Source organism: Hemicordylus capensis, chromosome 4 (genome assembly GCF_027244095.1).
Source record: "Hemicordylus capensis ecotype Gifberg chromosome 4, rHemCap1.1.pri, whole genome shotgun sequence".
NCBI lineage: Eukaryota > Metazoa > Chordata > Lepidosauria > Squamata > Cordylidae > Hemicordylus > Hemicordylus capensis.
Window position 1 is genome coordinate 243,180,454 of NC_069660.1, and position 16,135 is coordinate 243,196,588.

Here is a 16,135-nt window from a genome sequence, read left to right on the forward strand (position 1 = left end):
CTCACTCATTTACCAAGCCACCGGCTTGGCAGCAGCTTGGTAAAGGAGAGTGGAGTACACTTGGAGCCACACAGGGAAGAAAAGTGGCAGCAAATGGAGGCACCAGCAGCCAGGTAGGGAGCTTTTTACATCTCTCACCACCCCGGCCCAGCTGCCCTCTACCTTTAGCAGAGTCCCCCATCCCCATTATTTGTAAAGGGGAATCCTCACTGAATTGCCCTTTACAAGTATATTGGTCACCTGAACTGACAAACTGGTTCAATCAAATGGACCGGACCAGCTGGTTGGTTTGACCGAACCAGTTCGGAGCAATGTGGTTCGGGTTTGAATGAATTTTAATTTGAACTGAACCACTTTTGGGGGGGGGGTTGTGCATACTGCTACTGTGTGTGTTCCCAATTTTTGGTTGTGTGGAAGCAAGGTAGAAGAAAAACCTGGGTAGATGTGATTGTGTGGAAGCAACATTGGAGGAAAACCTAGGTAGCTTTTCCTCCTACCTTGCTTCCACACAATCACTTCTACCCATGTTTTCCTCTCACCTTGCTCCCAAAGAGCCTTCAAAACACTATAAATTATCTTCACAGGTAGCAGTTTTGTGTAGGAAAAGGCAAATAATGTGTCTATCAGCAAATGTGACAACTGGCATAATTTGCATGTAATGCCAAACCACAGTTAAATGAGGCAGAGGTCGGAATTCCTGTATGTCTGAACGTGTGAAACCACAGTTTCGCACCCGAAGTGACCTGTGGTTCCTCTTGCCAAACTTCAATTTGAACCTTTGGTTTGCTGTACAATTTGAACCTTTGGTTTGTACTTGAGGTTTGCGGCAGCAGTGTTACATCCAAACACAGATGACACCATAACCATGGTTTCATGCTGTTTCTGGAACTGAAATCATAGAGAGGGGGCCCCAGACCCACCCAGGAATGTGCCCACTCCATGCTGCGCTTCTTGATGGGTAACTCTCTGAGCACTTGCCCCACCTCTGTCTCTGAGCTACTCAAGTTGTTGCCCAGCAACAGGGATGCCGCCACGTCTGATCCCAAGCTTCTAAGTCACATGGGGGGGTGGCTGCTTCCCACTGAGTCCCTTGTTCCCCTCTTCTGACAATCAGAAGAGAAAGGAGACAGGATGGCAAGACAGGCACTACATGTTTCCCTCTCCAAATATTAATCAATAAAGAAGTATGTTCACAAGCACATGAAGTCGCAGTGGCACCATAAACTGGGCAACCCAATTAGATTGCTGCAAATAGAACATATGACAGGGCAGCGATACCCAGGGTTGGGTTTAAAAGGCAGACTCACCCAGGAATTCTTGAATAGCTGTGCTCTATATTCTTGTATAGTAAAGTTGGAGAAGAGAGGCCCAACCCCTTTGCCTTGGTTTAACATGTGCGGTCCCTTCACTAGACTTGATCTTAGCCAAAAGGCCAAGAGGTGATGCTGCTTTGGAGCAGACCGCTCTCTCATTAGAGTGGAAGGCTCTGGGGAGACCCATTCACAACTTGCGAGAAGAACCATCCAGGGGTACCTGTGGATTGGGCAGAATCACTAATAATGTGCAGTCACAGCCCTTCTCCCATGGACTGCTCTCTTATGAGAGTGAAGGCCATGGAGACACGCGTGCAGGCCAGACAATAGGGATGTGCATGGAACTGGCTGGCCCGGTTTGGTTCGAGTCCAGGCTGGACTCAAACCTGATGGTCTGGCACACATTAGAACCCGCCCCGTTCAGTCTGGGGGAGTTTTTTTATTTTTTAAAGATTTTTTAACCCTTATCTCCTTTGGGGTGCTTCCTCTAGGCTGTGTGTGGGAAGTCCGCAAAGGTTCTCGCTCCCCCCACCGGCCTTGGTCATCACCACCACATCCTGTTCTGTCTCCCACCCCCCCCCCCCGGCCTGTTTGGGCCTCTGTATATTTGCATGGTGGCCATTTTGCTGTCGGGGGGTGGGTGGGTGGGTTGGTGTGTGTGTGTGTGTGTGTGTGTGTGTGTGTGTGTGTGTAAGAGAGAGATCAATTAATAATAATAATAATAATAATAATAAATACTAATACTATGTTTTCAAAATGTTCTCTGTTTATCTGTTTATTTTGGCAAATCAATTAAAGCTGAAAAGTTCATTTTAACGTACATGCATGAGGTGTCAGTTTTTGTGATGCTGAACACTGCACTGATAATAGAAAACAAACAATACTGCTTGCTGTTTTACCTTGCTATATGTTTGGGTTGAACTCAACTCAGATCTATAGCAGTAGAGCTGTGACATTGAAAGGATGTTCTGCTGATGAGATGTGTTAATACTGCAGAAGATGTAGCCACCCTTGATGAATGGCTTTGGCATTCAGTGCAAGAACATTAGCTAGATGGCCCCATTTAGTGTTAATGTTAAAAAGTAATACATGGGACCTGGAGAATTTTGTTGTAATGTTCCATTGATAAAGAATTATTTTCTCAAAAGATCTTTCCACCATTCTTTGATACATGAGCCAACATAATATTTATTTATACATATGTATTTATATATACAAAAGCCTGCCTGCTTTTGCTTCCCCTGTGGGGATGCAGCCTCAGGTTAATATTTGTGGGTGTGTGGGCAGGATTGGGACCAGCCCCTGAGTGACTCAGTTGTTTCTTGGGTCACCTGCTCAGTTCTGGGCTTTATAGGAAGGCTCCTTGTGACTTCAGGGTGTTAGAAGCCCAGCAGAGAGGGAAAGGAAGAGTCTATCTACTTTCCCACCCAGTGCTGCCTGGAGAGAGAGACCAGGTGGGTGCTGGGATTCCTTCTGCTGTTGCCTGCCTGCCTGCTTTTGCTTCCCCTGTGGGGCTGCAGCCTCAGGTTAACGTCTGTGGGAAGTGTGGGCAAGATTGGGTCCAGCCCCTGAGGGACTCAGCTGTTCCTTAGGTCACCTGCTCAGTTTTGGGCTTTATAGGAGGGCTCCTTGTGGCGGCGGGGTCACCACCAAAGGGGCGACACCAAAGGGGGTCACCCCTTTGAGGGAGCCACTTCTAGGGAGAATGATGGTGAGGGTGAGAGGTCTTCTGTTTAATTAGTTTTAAGTTGTTTTAGACCTGGGTTGAAGTTGCTGTAATGTGTTCGGGTTCATCTGGAGATGGGGGGACAGGGGGTGCCTTCATTGACTATGGGGCAGCTATCCCGGTGGTGGTGGGGAATAGAAGAAGTAACATTGGCATAGATTGGGACTTCTGTCGGTGTACCTATCGCCCCACTACCCAGCGGAATCCCTTATTGAGCTCACGGACTTGGTTGAGAAACTCGCATTGGAGTGTCCCAGACTCTTGGTGCTGGGGGACTTCAATGTTCATTTTGGGACCAATCTGTCCGGGGTAGTTCAAGAGTTCATAGTGGCCATGACAACTATAGGTCAATCCCAAGTGGTTTCTGGACCAATGCATATTGCAGGTCACACGCTTGATTTGGTGTTCTACTCTGATCAGGGTGGTGTTCCATGGGTGGAGGTTCCTGTGATTTCCCCATTGTCATGGACAGACCACCATCTGGTTAAGGTTGTACTTACAACCACTCCCACCTCCGCAAGGGCGAGGGGCCCATTAGAATGGGCCACCAGAAGAGGTTATTGGATCCAGTAAGATTCCAAGAACCTTGGAGAGATTCAGTGTTGGCTTTGCTGGTGATCCTGTTGATGCCCTGGTTGAGAATTGGAACAACTTGCTCACCAGGGCAGTAGAGATGATTGCTCCCAAGTGTCCCCTCCAACCTGCTTCAAATTTGGCCCCTTGGTATATGGAAAATCTACATGGGCTGAAGCACCAAGGTAGGCAACTGGAGTGCAAGTGGAGAATGACTCAACTTGAATCTGACAGATTGCAACATAGAGCACATCTAAAGATCTATGCTTAGTCAATACGTGCAGCAAAGAGGCAATTCTTTTCTGCCTGTATTGCCTCTGCGAGTTCACGTCCAGCGGAATTGTTCAGGGTTGTGAGGGGACTAGTATCTGCTCCCCCTCCCATGAATCAGAATTTGGAGTAATCAGTTACCCACTGTGATGTGTTTAAAGAGTTTTTCGCAGATAAAGTCTCTCGGATTCGGGCCGACCTAGATGGAGACTCCACAATTAATTTGATGACTGAGCTGGAGGTGCCCAACAACTCCTCTTATGTAATTTGACTGGATCGGTTTCAGTTTGTTACTCCTGAGGATGTGGACAAGCTGCTTGGAGCGGTGCGGCCTACCACTTGTTCTCTTGACCCTTATCCAACATGGCTTGTTCAATCTAGCAGGGAGGTTGTAGAAAGCCTGGTGGAAACCATAAATGCTTCTCTGAGGGATGGCAGGATGCCTCCATGTCTTAAGGAGGCAATCATTAGACCTCTTCTAAGGAAGCCTGCATTAGATCCCTCAGAGTTGAGCAATTATAGGCCTGTCTCCAACCACCCATGGCTGGGCAAGATAAATGAGAGGGTGGTGGCCACTCAGCTCCAGGAGGTCTTGCAGGAAACTGATTATCTAGACCCATTTCAAATTGATTTCCAGGTGGGCTATGGGGTGGAGACTGCCTTGGTCGGCCTGATGGATGATCTCTAATTAGGAATTGACAGAGGAAGTGTAACTCTGTTGGTCCTTCTGGATCTCTCAGCGGCTTTCGATACTATCGGCCATAGTATCCTTCTAGAACGTCTGAGGATGTTAGGGGTGGGAGGCACTGTTTTACAGTGGTTCCGCTCCTACCTCTTGGACAGAATCCCAATGGTGTCGATTGGAGACTGTTGCTCTGTGAGATCTGAGCTTAATTATGGTGTCCCTCAAGGCTCCATACTTTCTCCAGTATTTTTTAACATCTACATGAAACCGCTGGGAGAGATCATCAGGGGATTTGGAGCTGGGTGTTATCAGTATGCTGATGACACCCAGATCTACTTCTCCATGTCAACTTCTTCAGGAGATGGCATATCAACTCTAAATGCCTGCCTGGAAGAAGTAATGGGCTGGATGAGGGAGAATAAACTGAAGCTGAATCCAGATAGGACGGAGGTACTAATTGTGTGGTGTCAGAACTCTAGAGAAGATTTTGATCTGCCTGTTCTAGATGGGGTCACACTTCCCCAAAAGGAACAGGTTTGCAGTCTGGGAGTACCTCTTGATTCACACCTCTCCCTGGTTTCTCAGGTTGAGGTGGTAGCCAGGGGTCCTTTTTATCAGCTCCGGCTGATACACCAGCTGCGCCCATTGCTCAAGATCAATAACCTCGAAACAGTGGTACATCTGTTGGTAACCTCCAGACCTGACTTCTGTAATGCGCCCTATGTGGGGCTGCCTTTGCACATAGGCTGGAAACTTCAGCTGGTTCAGAATCCGGCAGCCAGGTTGGTCTCTGGGTCATCTCGGAGAGACCATGTTACTCCTCTGTTGATGGAGCTACCCTGGCTGCCAATAGTTTTCCGGACAAAATACAAAGTGCTAGTTGTAACTTATAAAGCCCAAAACAGCTTAGGCCCTGGGTATTTAAGAGAGCGTTTTCTTCACTACGAGCCCCACCACCCATTGTGGTCATCTGAGGAGCTCCATCTCCAGTTACCGCCAACTTGTTTGGTGGTTACACAGAGACGGGCCTTCTCGGTCGCTGCCCTGAGATTGTGGAATGCGCTCCCTGCTGAGATATGATCCTCTCCATCTCTTGCAATTTTCAAAAAACAACTGAAAACCCATCTTTTCACCCAAGCTTTCTCAGCTTCCTAATATTTTTGGGTTTTAATCTCTGGTTTATTTTTAAATTGTTAAATTGTTTTTAAGGTTTTTGTATATGTTTTTAACTGGTTGTATGCTGTTGTTACCTGCCCAGAGACGAAAGTTTGGGGCAGTGTACAAATTTGAAAAATAAATAAATACATACATACATACATACATAACAATGGCGCATCTCATATTTTTAAATGCTATATAAATAAAAATAAATAATTCATGTTGTTTGCTTGTCCTAAATAGATTAGTATTAAATACAATGCTAAGATTAACTGAAGTCTAAATTTAGTATTTTTAAATGAATTGACATATTTATTATTATTATTGCTACACAGTCAGACAGGTGTTATTGACTGGTTTGTTTTATCCAGACATCGGGTCCTTCCCAAGGACCTGGGATGGCTGAATGTTATTATCAGTGTTGTTGCTCTAATTATAGATATCATCACAGAATATAGGCTGTTCCCAGTAAAGCTGCTTTTTGTAACTGGCTGATGGTGATTTCTGTGGCCCCTATGGTATAAAGGTGCTCTTCAAGTTGTTTTGGAATTGCACCTAGGGTGCCAATTACCACTGGGATTATTTTGGTCTTCTTCTGCCACAGCCTTTCAATTTCAATTTGTAGATCTTTGTATTTTGGGATTTTTTTCTATTTCTTTTTCTTCTAATCTATTTTTCTTCTATTCTATTCTATCCCCTGGTATTGCTATGTCAATTATTTTAACTTGTTTTTCTTTCTTCTTGACTACAGTTATATCTGGTGTATTGTGTGGCAGATGTTTTTCTGTTTGTAGTCGGAAGTCCCATAATATGTTTGCATCTTCATTTTCTACAACTTTTTCAGTTTTATGGTCCCACCAATTTTTGGCTACAGGTAGCTTGTCTTTTTTGCAGATGTTCCAGTGTATCATCCCTGCTACCTTGTCATGCCTTTGTTCGTAGTCAGTCTGTGCGATCTTTTTACAACAGCTGATTAGGTGGTCCACGGTTTCATCTGCTTCTTTACAAAGGCAGCACTTGCTGTTTGTTGTTGACTTTTTGACTTTTGCTTTTATTGAATTTGGTCTTAGTTCCTGTTCTTGTGCAGCCAGTATTAAACCCTCTGTTTCTTTCTTCTAGCTGCCATTCTTAAGCCATTGCCAGGTCTTGGTGATGTCTGATTTTCCAGTTATATTGTGCAAATATTGACCATGCAGTGGCTTATTTTTCCATTTTTCTGCTCAGTTCTTGACTAGTTCTTTCTTGTAGACCTGCTTTCATTCATTGGTGTTGAATAGTTTCTCGTTATTGACCATTTTAAGTGCATCTTCTTCACTGTCCTTGATATATTCTTCAAGGCCTCTTTTCTCTTCCTCTACTGTTTGATGGACTTGCAGCATTCCTCTTCCACCTGAGCTGCGAGGGAGGTATAGCCTATCCACATCACTGCAGGAGTACAGAGCATGATTGGCGGTCATTATTTTCCTGGTCTTACGATCTAGCGTCTCTAGCTCTGCCTGGGTCCAGTCTATTATTCCTGCACTGTATCTGATAACAGGTATAGCCCAGGTGTTTATGGCTTGTAAGGTGTTCCCGCCATTGAGTTTGGAGTTTAGGATTTTTCTAACTCTCCTGATGTATTCACTTCCAATTTTTCTTTTAACTTCAGCGTGTGCAGTGTTATCAGCCTGGAGAATGCCCAAGTTTTTGTAATGTTCTTTCTCTTTCAGCTTCTTGATGTTTCTTCAATTGGGCAGTTCTATTCCTTCTGTTTTTGTTATTTTCCCTCTGTTCATTATTAATGCAGTACACTTATCTATTCCAAAGTCCATTGCTATATCGCTACTGAATATACGGACAGTGTTTAGCAGTGATTCGATTTCTGACTGGGACCTTCCATACAACTTCAGATTGTCCATTTACAGCAGATGGTTTATTTTACTTCATGTTTTAGATGTTTGGTATCCAAGGCCTGTTTTGTTTAGTATTTGTGAAAGTGGGGTCATGGCAATTACAAACAACAGAGAGGATAGTGAGTACCCTTGGAAAATACCTCTTCTAATGCTAACCTGTCCAAGTGTCTCGCCATTGATTGTTAACTGTGTATTCCACTTGCTCATTTCTTTTAAAAGATATATCTGAATGTTTTTGCTGACACCAGTTGTTTCTAAACATTTTAGTATCCATATGTGAGGCAATGAGTCAAAGGCTTTCTTGTAGTCAATCCATGCAACACTTTGATTTGTTTTTCTTCTCTTGCAGCTTTCTAAAACCGTTTTGTCAATCGATTACTTCGATTTCATTACTTCATCTGCTATTATTCCAGCTAATATTATTAATATTAATAATATTATTTAATACTTATTATTATTATTATTAATAATAATAATAATTCAATTTCTATACCATCCTTCCATTATTATTATTATTAATTCAATATCTATACCATCCTTCCACATATGGTTCAGGGTGGTTTACACAGAGAAATAATAGATAAATAAGTTGGATCTCTGTCCCCAAAGGGCTCACATTCTAAAAAGAAACATATGATAGACACCAGGAACATTCACTGGAGGTACTCTGCTGGGGATGGATAAGATTTGGATAGTATTTATTTATTTATTTATTTATTTATTTATTTATTTATTTATTTATTTATTTATTTATTTTAATAGGAAATTGGCCTTACACCAAGTCTGTCTAGCTCAATTGTGGTTTATCTAGGCCATCTGTTGGTCCATCTAGCTTAATAATGTCTACCCAGACTGCTTGCAGCTTCTCCAACCTTAAGGAAGCTACAGATTGCAAGACTCTGCTTTGGGACATTAATTAATACTAGCTGGCCCAGGCACAGAGCATCTACACCTCTTGTCCCCCCCCCCCGGCTTTCCCCCCATTCTCAGTCCCCCTGGCAGCCATCACTTTCTCTCCCCCTGCCACCACCGTTTTCTCCCCCCCACCATTTTCTCTTTCCCCCACCACTGCCATTTTCTCCCCCTGGGCTTCGCCATTCCCCCCCCACACACACACTGCCGCCATTTTCTCTGTCTGCCACTGCTTTCCTCTCCCCCTCCTGGCAGCTCGCATTAACTTGAGGATTGTCTAACCAATTTAACTTGAGGATTGTCTAACTAAATTTGATGCAGTTGTAGGTGAGTGACACACAGGGACGCCTCAATGGTGTAGTTTGTAATGAAGTCGTACAGCCCAATCCAAGATGATGGATGCATGAACATTTGAGGTGCAAGAGATCTAACTTGTGGATCTCGATATGAACTAAATTTAGTCCAGTTGTAGAGACAGTGAAAGGAAAGTTGGCTGATTAGTTCTTATTAGAACAACTGGTTATCTATTGTTGTTGGTCTTACCTTTTTTGATGGGGTGGGCTACTAATTGAAGAAGCCAAAAGCCAGATAGATAGATAGATATAGCTTTGTATGAAAATGAAATGCAGTGACAACAACTCTGTATGCAGAAGGTGTAAGTTTGGTCTAAGGCATTTTCCTTATTTTCAGTACTTGCTTTCATGGATATGGTTTTAGTTTATGGCTCTCTTTGGACGTCACAGGAAACATGAGGCAAACCCACCTCAGATGGGTTTATATTATCAGATGGGTTCCCGGACCAACCATGGTTCCAATTCCTCCCCAAAACCTCTGATTGAACCCAAAGTTGTAAGTAAGGTACACTTACAAAACTAAGGATCCAGTGTGTTATCCGGATTGGGCAACTCACCCAAACTGGAGTTAAAGGAGGAAGCTCTTCCTGACCCTTAAATTCCATAGGCAGGTGCTGCTTTCCTTCCAGGGACAAAGGAACCCCACACAGCTGGTTCTGCCCTCTTTGCAGTCTCCTAGACTGCAGGTTGTAATTGTCTGGGAGTGCACAAGGGACTGGAGGCAAACTTCAGGTCTGTTGAATCTGCAGTTAAATTTATGTCTGAAGGCACCCTATTTAAGATAAGGGAACCTGTTTTCAGTTTCATCATAACCTTGCCAGAATGATCTCATTGTTGCTTGCTGAGAAGAATAGGAGGGAATGCTATTGTTGGGGGTTGAGCTGAAGCATACCTTCAGTTATTTCAAAGTAAGTGTTGGTAAACAGTTTTTGCAGTAGGATTCCATATCCCGAGGCCAACACAGAAGGGAATTCATTTTAATCTAATTAATTATGATTGCAGTGTGTTCACTTTCATTAAACTTCACCATTGGGAGTAGTTACAAAATCGATCTTTAAGAACTTTTTTCAAATATTCAGCATGGTGAACTGAATCACAAACTGTATATCATTAAGTCTGAATCTGCATTTTAACTGACTAGTTACATAAGCCATCCAGTTAATAAACATAAACAATAACCTGGCATATTAACTAACACATTGTTAATGGAAATTATTCCCTAGCAAATAATATACCAATAACTTGGAGAGCAAAAGTTGCTCCATTTTCATAAAGTACAATTTATGAAAATCCACAATTACTTCATTTATTTGCAAACAATTCATGCTAACAAAAGGCAAACACTATGCACATTGCAAATAATTCCCGGAGAGTTGTTCTTGATATAAAGATAGAAATGCCTCCATGATAAAACCACTCATGGTGAAACATGCCTTGAGACAGCTTTGTATAAGAAGATTATAAATGAGCCCGAACAGAAGCAGAATCCTCGGAGTAATATTTGTTCAATTCCTGCAGGTTATCACCAAGTTAAACTATCTTCTTGACTGGTGCAAATGATATCACTTTCTGTTGCTGCTTTTTCTGGAAGTGTATACATTTTTTTAAAAATGTCATGGGATGCAAGTAGCAGCACGGAAAATCTCCTGAATGTATTTAAAAACACACCCCAAAGATTAAGATGCTGTGATAAAGGAAGGGGCTACTGTGTTGGCCCTAGAGGTTATGCAATTTTAAAAGGTATGGAGCGTGAGTGTATCAATGGCTTTTAATCATGATGGCTATATGACACCTTCATGCTCAGAGAGGCAGTATGTCACAGTAGACAATTTATGATATTTAAAATTTAAAACTTGCCATAATCAAAATAATCAAGAGATGAACATATGAAGTGGCTTTACACTGAGTCAGCCCCCTGGTCCATCTAGCTCAGTATTGTCTGCAGGAACTGGCAGTGGCTTTCATTGATTTCAATCAGGGCTTCTTCCCTCCTTTACTCCCAGATGCTGGGGGTTGAAAATGGGACCTCCTGTATGCAAAGCAGATCCTCTGCTACAGCCTCTTCCCTAAAGTGCCAAGCAGTCTGGAATATTTGCATTTTCATGTTTAAACTGTGAAATTGGATTTTGCATTGAAGTTTCTCAGGCTGTGTTCTCACAATCAAAGCAATCCTCCTTAAAGAGTTAACCATGATTGCTGAGCCCTGTGAAGCTGGTTGTGAGAATGCAGATTTCTGAGGTAATCCTAGTCAAACTGCTATGGTTAAGCCACTTTTAACCAGGACAGATAATCTGGTTAAAGACTAGGGGTGTGCAAACCGGCTCGATGTTCAAGAGGTTCAAAGTCGAGCTGGTTCGGTTCGATGGTCCGAGGTCGAACCGAACCACCCCTTGTTCAGTCTGACCCCAGACCAAACACCCCCAGACTGTTCGGGAGTTCATGAGTTCTTTTTAGAGTTGTTTTTTTTTAAATTAAGCCACTTACTTCCTTTGGGGGAGTTCCTTGAAGTGGTGGGGGGTCCATGGAGGTTCCTCCTCTCCACGCTGGCCTCCCTTATTGCTGGCAGTGGCCCGTTTGGATGCTTTTTCAGCTGGTTCGGGCCTTCAAACTGAGGCATGGCGGTCATTTCTGCCACGCCTATGCAAGTGGCCTCTGCAAGGCCTGCGAGGTTTGAAGGCCTGAACGAGCCAAAAAAGCAGCCAAATGGGCTGCTGGCGGCAATAAGGGAGGCCGGAGGGGGGAGGGGGACCTCCACAGACCCCCACCCCCACCGCCTCAAGGAACTTCCCCGAAGGGGGTAAGTGGCTTAAATTTTTTTAAAAAGAACACTTGTGTTCGAGGGGGTACTGGGCCGAACTGGCCCGGTCAGTCCGGTCCGGACTCAAACCAAACTGGGCCAGCTAGTTCTATGCACATCCCTATTAAAGACATATTCTACATAACCTGGTTAAAGACATTTATTTAGTACAACTGGAAAAATTGTTGGATTTTGAATATTTGTGAATATTTGTTTCAACTCCATTTTATCCCTTGTGTTCAGATTTTTTTGTGGGGGAGGGAGTTAAATTGATTACTGAGTGCTGAGGCAAAAATTATTTGTACTCTAGGGATGAATCCTGGCACAGAGAGCTAGTGTTAAAGGTGAACCCCTGCAAATTAGAACATATTGAGCAATAGCATAACAGAGATGTTGAGCCCATGTTTAAGGTAAATCCAGTCAACACAAATATTAAAGATTGGTTTTATTCATTTTAGTAAATAACAGTTGAACTACTGCCTCTTTTAACACAGATGAAATATGATTCCCTTCTCTGCCCACAGTGAAACATTAACAACATCCATAATTCAGGAAGAGTCTCTAGGTATGCTCAGTAACATGCTCAAATGGGCAATGGTTAAGAGTCTCTTTAAGCACCTTCTCAGCTTCCTTAGGCAACAGCTTCTGAAATTGGTTCTAAGCTCTGGAATAAACCTCTTTATGATATAGCCTTAGCAATACATATGTTAAGATACTCGGGAGAACTTGCTGGTTATTCTGAGCAAAATGAATGATTAAGAGTAAATCACTAAAACATCTTGCTAATGCTATTTTACTTGAGCTTACAGTAGCTTTCAGTTGTATCATGGCACCATTACAACAGGGGTTCAGCTCTAACCAATCTATCTTCTATTTCGCCTGTAGATATCTCATAGAAACTGAAACATTCAATTTTGTGTTAAAAGCCTGTTCAGATTTACTGCCTTTTGGTATCACTCCCATTGTTGTTAGTCATCATCTGCTTTTCTGTCATTCACATTAATCCATCCTATTAAAGATAAAGGTAAAGTGTGCCATCAAGTCGGTTTCGACTCCTAGCAGCCACAGAGCCCTGTGGTTGTCTTTGATAGAATACAGGAGGGGTTCAAGTTTAATAATGGGTTAGTATTAACTAGGACTTCAGTGTTGCAAGTTTTACATTTTTGGTGCTATATTTGCCACAAATATACCATAACATGGATATGAAAAATAAGCAAGTCTGGCAAGGGATGGCTAAGACTAGCTACTCAGTGCTACCCATGTTATTCTAAATTGTGCAATGGGCTTTCTATTCTCTATTCCAGGCCTGTTCAATTTAGGCCCCCCAGCTATTTTTGGACTACAACTCCCATAATTCTCAGCCACAGCAGCCAATAGCCAGGGATTATGGGAATTGTAGGCCAACATCTGAAGGAGGGCCGAAGTTGAGCAGGCCTGCTCTATTCTCTCAGCAGGGGATTTTAAAAAGCATTGGAAGTGAACCAAGACAAAAACAACTTTAATTAAGTAAATATAATGCTATTTGACTTTATGACAATTTTTTCCTCGTAGCATCAGATCAAATGCAATCCAGTAAATACTCTCCCTGGAAAGTCTGAAATGCCATTTTGCTGTTACTTGTGGCATGAAATTCTAAGATAGGAATCTGGTAGACCAGGGTTTAAAAAGGAGATGCCCGGATGATTTGAGGCATTTTCCACCATGTCTGCTAGCTCTGCCCATTATGTCTGCTGAAAGTATTTCCTTCAGGTGGCTGGATCAAGGAGAGGCCGTAGAGCTTGTCCAAAGGAGAGGTCAAGGAGTGGCCGTAGAGCTTTTCCAAAGGGTGTTGCAAGAACTTCAGATGGAAGGTCAGTGATGTAGGAAAGGATCTTTCTCCCTGTTAAGAATTGTGCCGCTTCATTGCTAAATGTATTGTGGTTATGGTAAAAAAGGTTATAAGTGTCTCTTCGGAATATGGATTCCCCTAATGAGGCCAAGTATTCCAGGAAGAGCTCTTCGGAAACTTCTGTGAATCCTAGGTCTACAATCAAGTCTGGGAGCCCGAGCATTGTCCCACCAGGTGGACAACTGGAGATCCCACCACTACCATAGAAGAACTCATCCCTGTGGACAATTATGGAGGTATGCCAAATACCATCCAGCTGCTTCCCAAGCATGATAGGGCTGAGACACCGAGCCATGCCCTTGGACAGGTTGTAAACATAGAGTTTCACCAGGTGCAACATCGGAGGTGAGTCCATGGCATTGGAGAAGGTGGGTGAGAGAGCAGCAGCCACAGAGAGATCCTGAGGGCAGTGTGGGGGGGAAAGGTCTCTATTGATCAATGCATAGCATCTCATCAGAAAATATTCCTCCTGTAGGATGACCTCCCTTTATGCTGCCTTCATCGACCTTAAGGCAGCTTTTGACTCCATCTCACATGTAAAACTATGGGAGGAGCTGGAGGCCTCCACTACTGATTGGCGCCTACTGCATCTCATTTGAACACTGCATCTTAACACCTTACTCAAGGTGAGGTGTAGCTCACAAGGTCATCTTACAAGTGCTGTCATCTTACAAGTGCAGAAGGGCGTCAAGCAAGGTTGCATTCTGGCCCCACTCCTATTTAATTTTTACATCAACTCAATGGTGGACCAGCTCAGCAACATTGACTTCCATCCTCCTAAGCTCACTGGGAGACACCTAGCCACCCTACTATATGCAGATGATGCTGTCATCCTCTCAAGAACTCCCATTGGCCTTAGAAGAGCGTTGAGGACTCTGACACTGCACTGCAAGGAAGACAGTCTGGAAATCAATCATAACAAAACTAAAATAATGGCCTTTGCTAGGAGGCCCAAGATCCACTCCTGGAGGATCGAGGGACATAAAATTGAACAAGTGACTCATTTTAAATACCTGGGTGTAGTCTTTCATTCAAGTGGCTCCAGAAAAGTCCACGGAGATCATGTGGCCTTAAATGCTCAGAGAAGCTCCTCCGCTGTTCTTCAATGTACGCGCACAAGAGGAGGCCACTATGTCCCTGCAGCTCTTGAACTATTCCAACCCAAGTCATTAGCCCAGCTACTTTATGGTGCTCAATTGGGTTCTTTTCCCAATATCGTGACTTTGGAATGGGTACAATCCAAGTTCCTCAGGGCAGCACTGCGTGTACCAAGATTTGTCTCTAACGCTACATTACTCCTGGCGACAGGTCTGATCAAGACTGAGGCTAGGGTATGGGTGGCCACTCTCTCCTATTGGTTCAAACTATTCCTCAGTCCAATTGGTCTTGCCCCTCTAACCCTTCATGATGATTACCATTCTATATGGGCTCAGGCAATTGAGATGAAATTAGCTACCCTGGGCCTCGCCCCTCTGTCCCTGATCAACATGGGATATGATCAGGCAAAAGCTATCATCGAACAGCGCATCACAGACACTGAGCATCAAGCGGATCTCAGCAGTGTCCCAAAGTTTTGTATAAATGAGGAGCTTAGATATATGGCCTCTCTGGCAGCATACCTTTCTCAACTGGAAGCCCCAAGCCACAGAAGGGTATTCACTCTGGCCCGCTGCCATGGTCTCCCCTCAGCAGTAATAGAGGGTCGATACAGAAAGATCCCATACGCAGAGTGATTATGCCCCTGCGGCTCTGAACAAATTGAAACCACTGAGCATGTCCTTCTTTACTGCCTGTTCTACAGAGACATTTGTGTCTCCCTTATTTCTCCACTGCTGAACAAGCTTCCGGGTTGTACGAGTCACTCCAAATCCAATTGCTGCTATCTGACTCTAACCGCACCACCACAAAGATCGTTGCCAAGTTCTGTGTGGCTGCGATTGGCATCCGGCAAAAGATGATAGCTGATGGGCTCCCCTAATTTGAGTCCTGATAACACTCGCCTCCATATTCTTCATATCATACTAACTGCACTATGGCAATGCATTTTTTAATTAGATCAATGCAGTGTAACTTCACCATTTAGCGTATTTTAGTGTATTTTACCATTTAGTGTAACTTTACCATTTTTAGTAACAGTCCAATTTATGGTAACCATTACAGTTTTAGCCATTCTTAATTTTAATTCTAGCTTTTTACCACATATAAAATCATTTTCAGCTTTGTTACTAGCACTATTTAAATTTCCCTTCTATCTTTTCTGTGCATTTTATTATGGAAAAGTATGTTTAGCAGTGTTTGTTTCTTAGTAGTATAGCTCGTTTCTTTTTAAATTGTAATTATTTTAAAGTCTAGCCTTTAAACAATAGTTATCATATTTGCAATCGCCTCTATCAACATAACCTTTCTCTAGTATTACCTTCATTTAATGTGTAATTTTATGCTGGTCTCTGACTGTAATAAAGCTTGACTTGACTTGACTACAGGAGGGGTTTACTATTGCCTCCTCCCACACAGTATGAGATGATGCATTTCAGAATTATCACACTCATTATAATGTGTATCACAGCC

General features: G+C 43.2%; 1 protein-coding gene across 1 annotated transcript; it reads right to left on the reverse strand.

Moving 5' to 3' along the window:
- Window positions 1-13,424: 13,424 nt before the first annotated feature.
- Window positions 13,425-13,922, reverse strand: LOC128323216 (desumoylating isopeptidase 1-like). Its single transcript, XM_053245946.1, has one exon. The coding sequence runs from the start codon at window positions 13,920-13,922 to the stop codon at window positions 13,425-13,427; it is 498 nt and encodes a 165-aa protein (XP_053101921.1).
- Window positions 13,923-16,135: the final 2,213 nt, after the last annotated feature.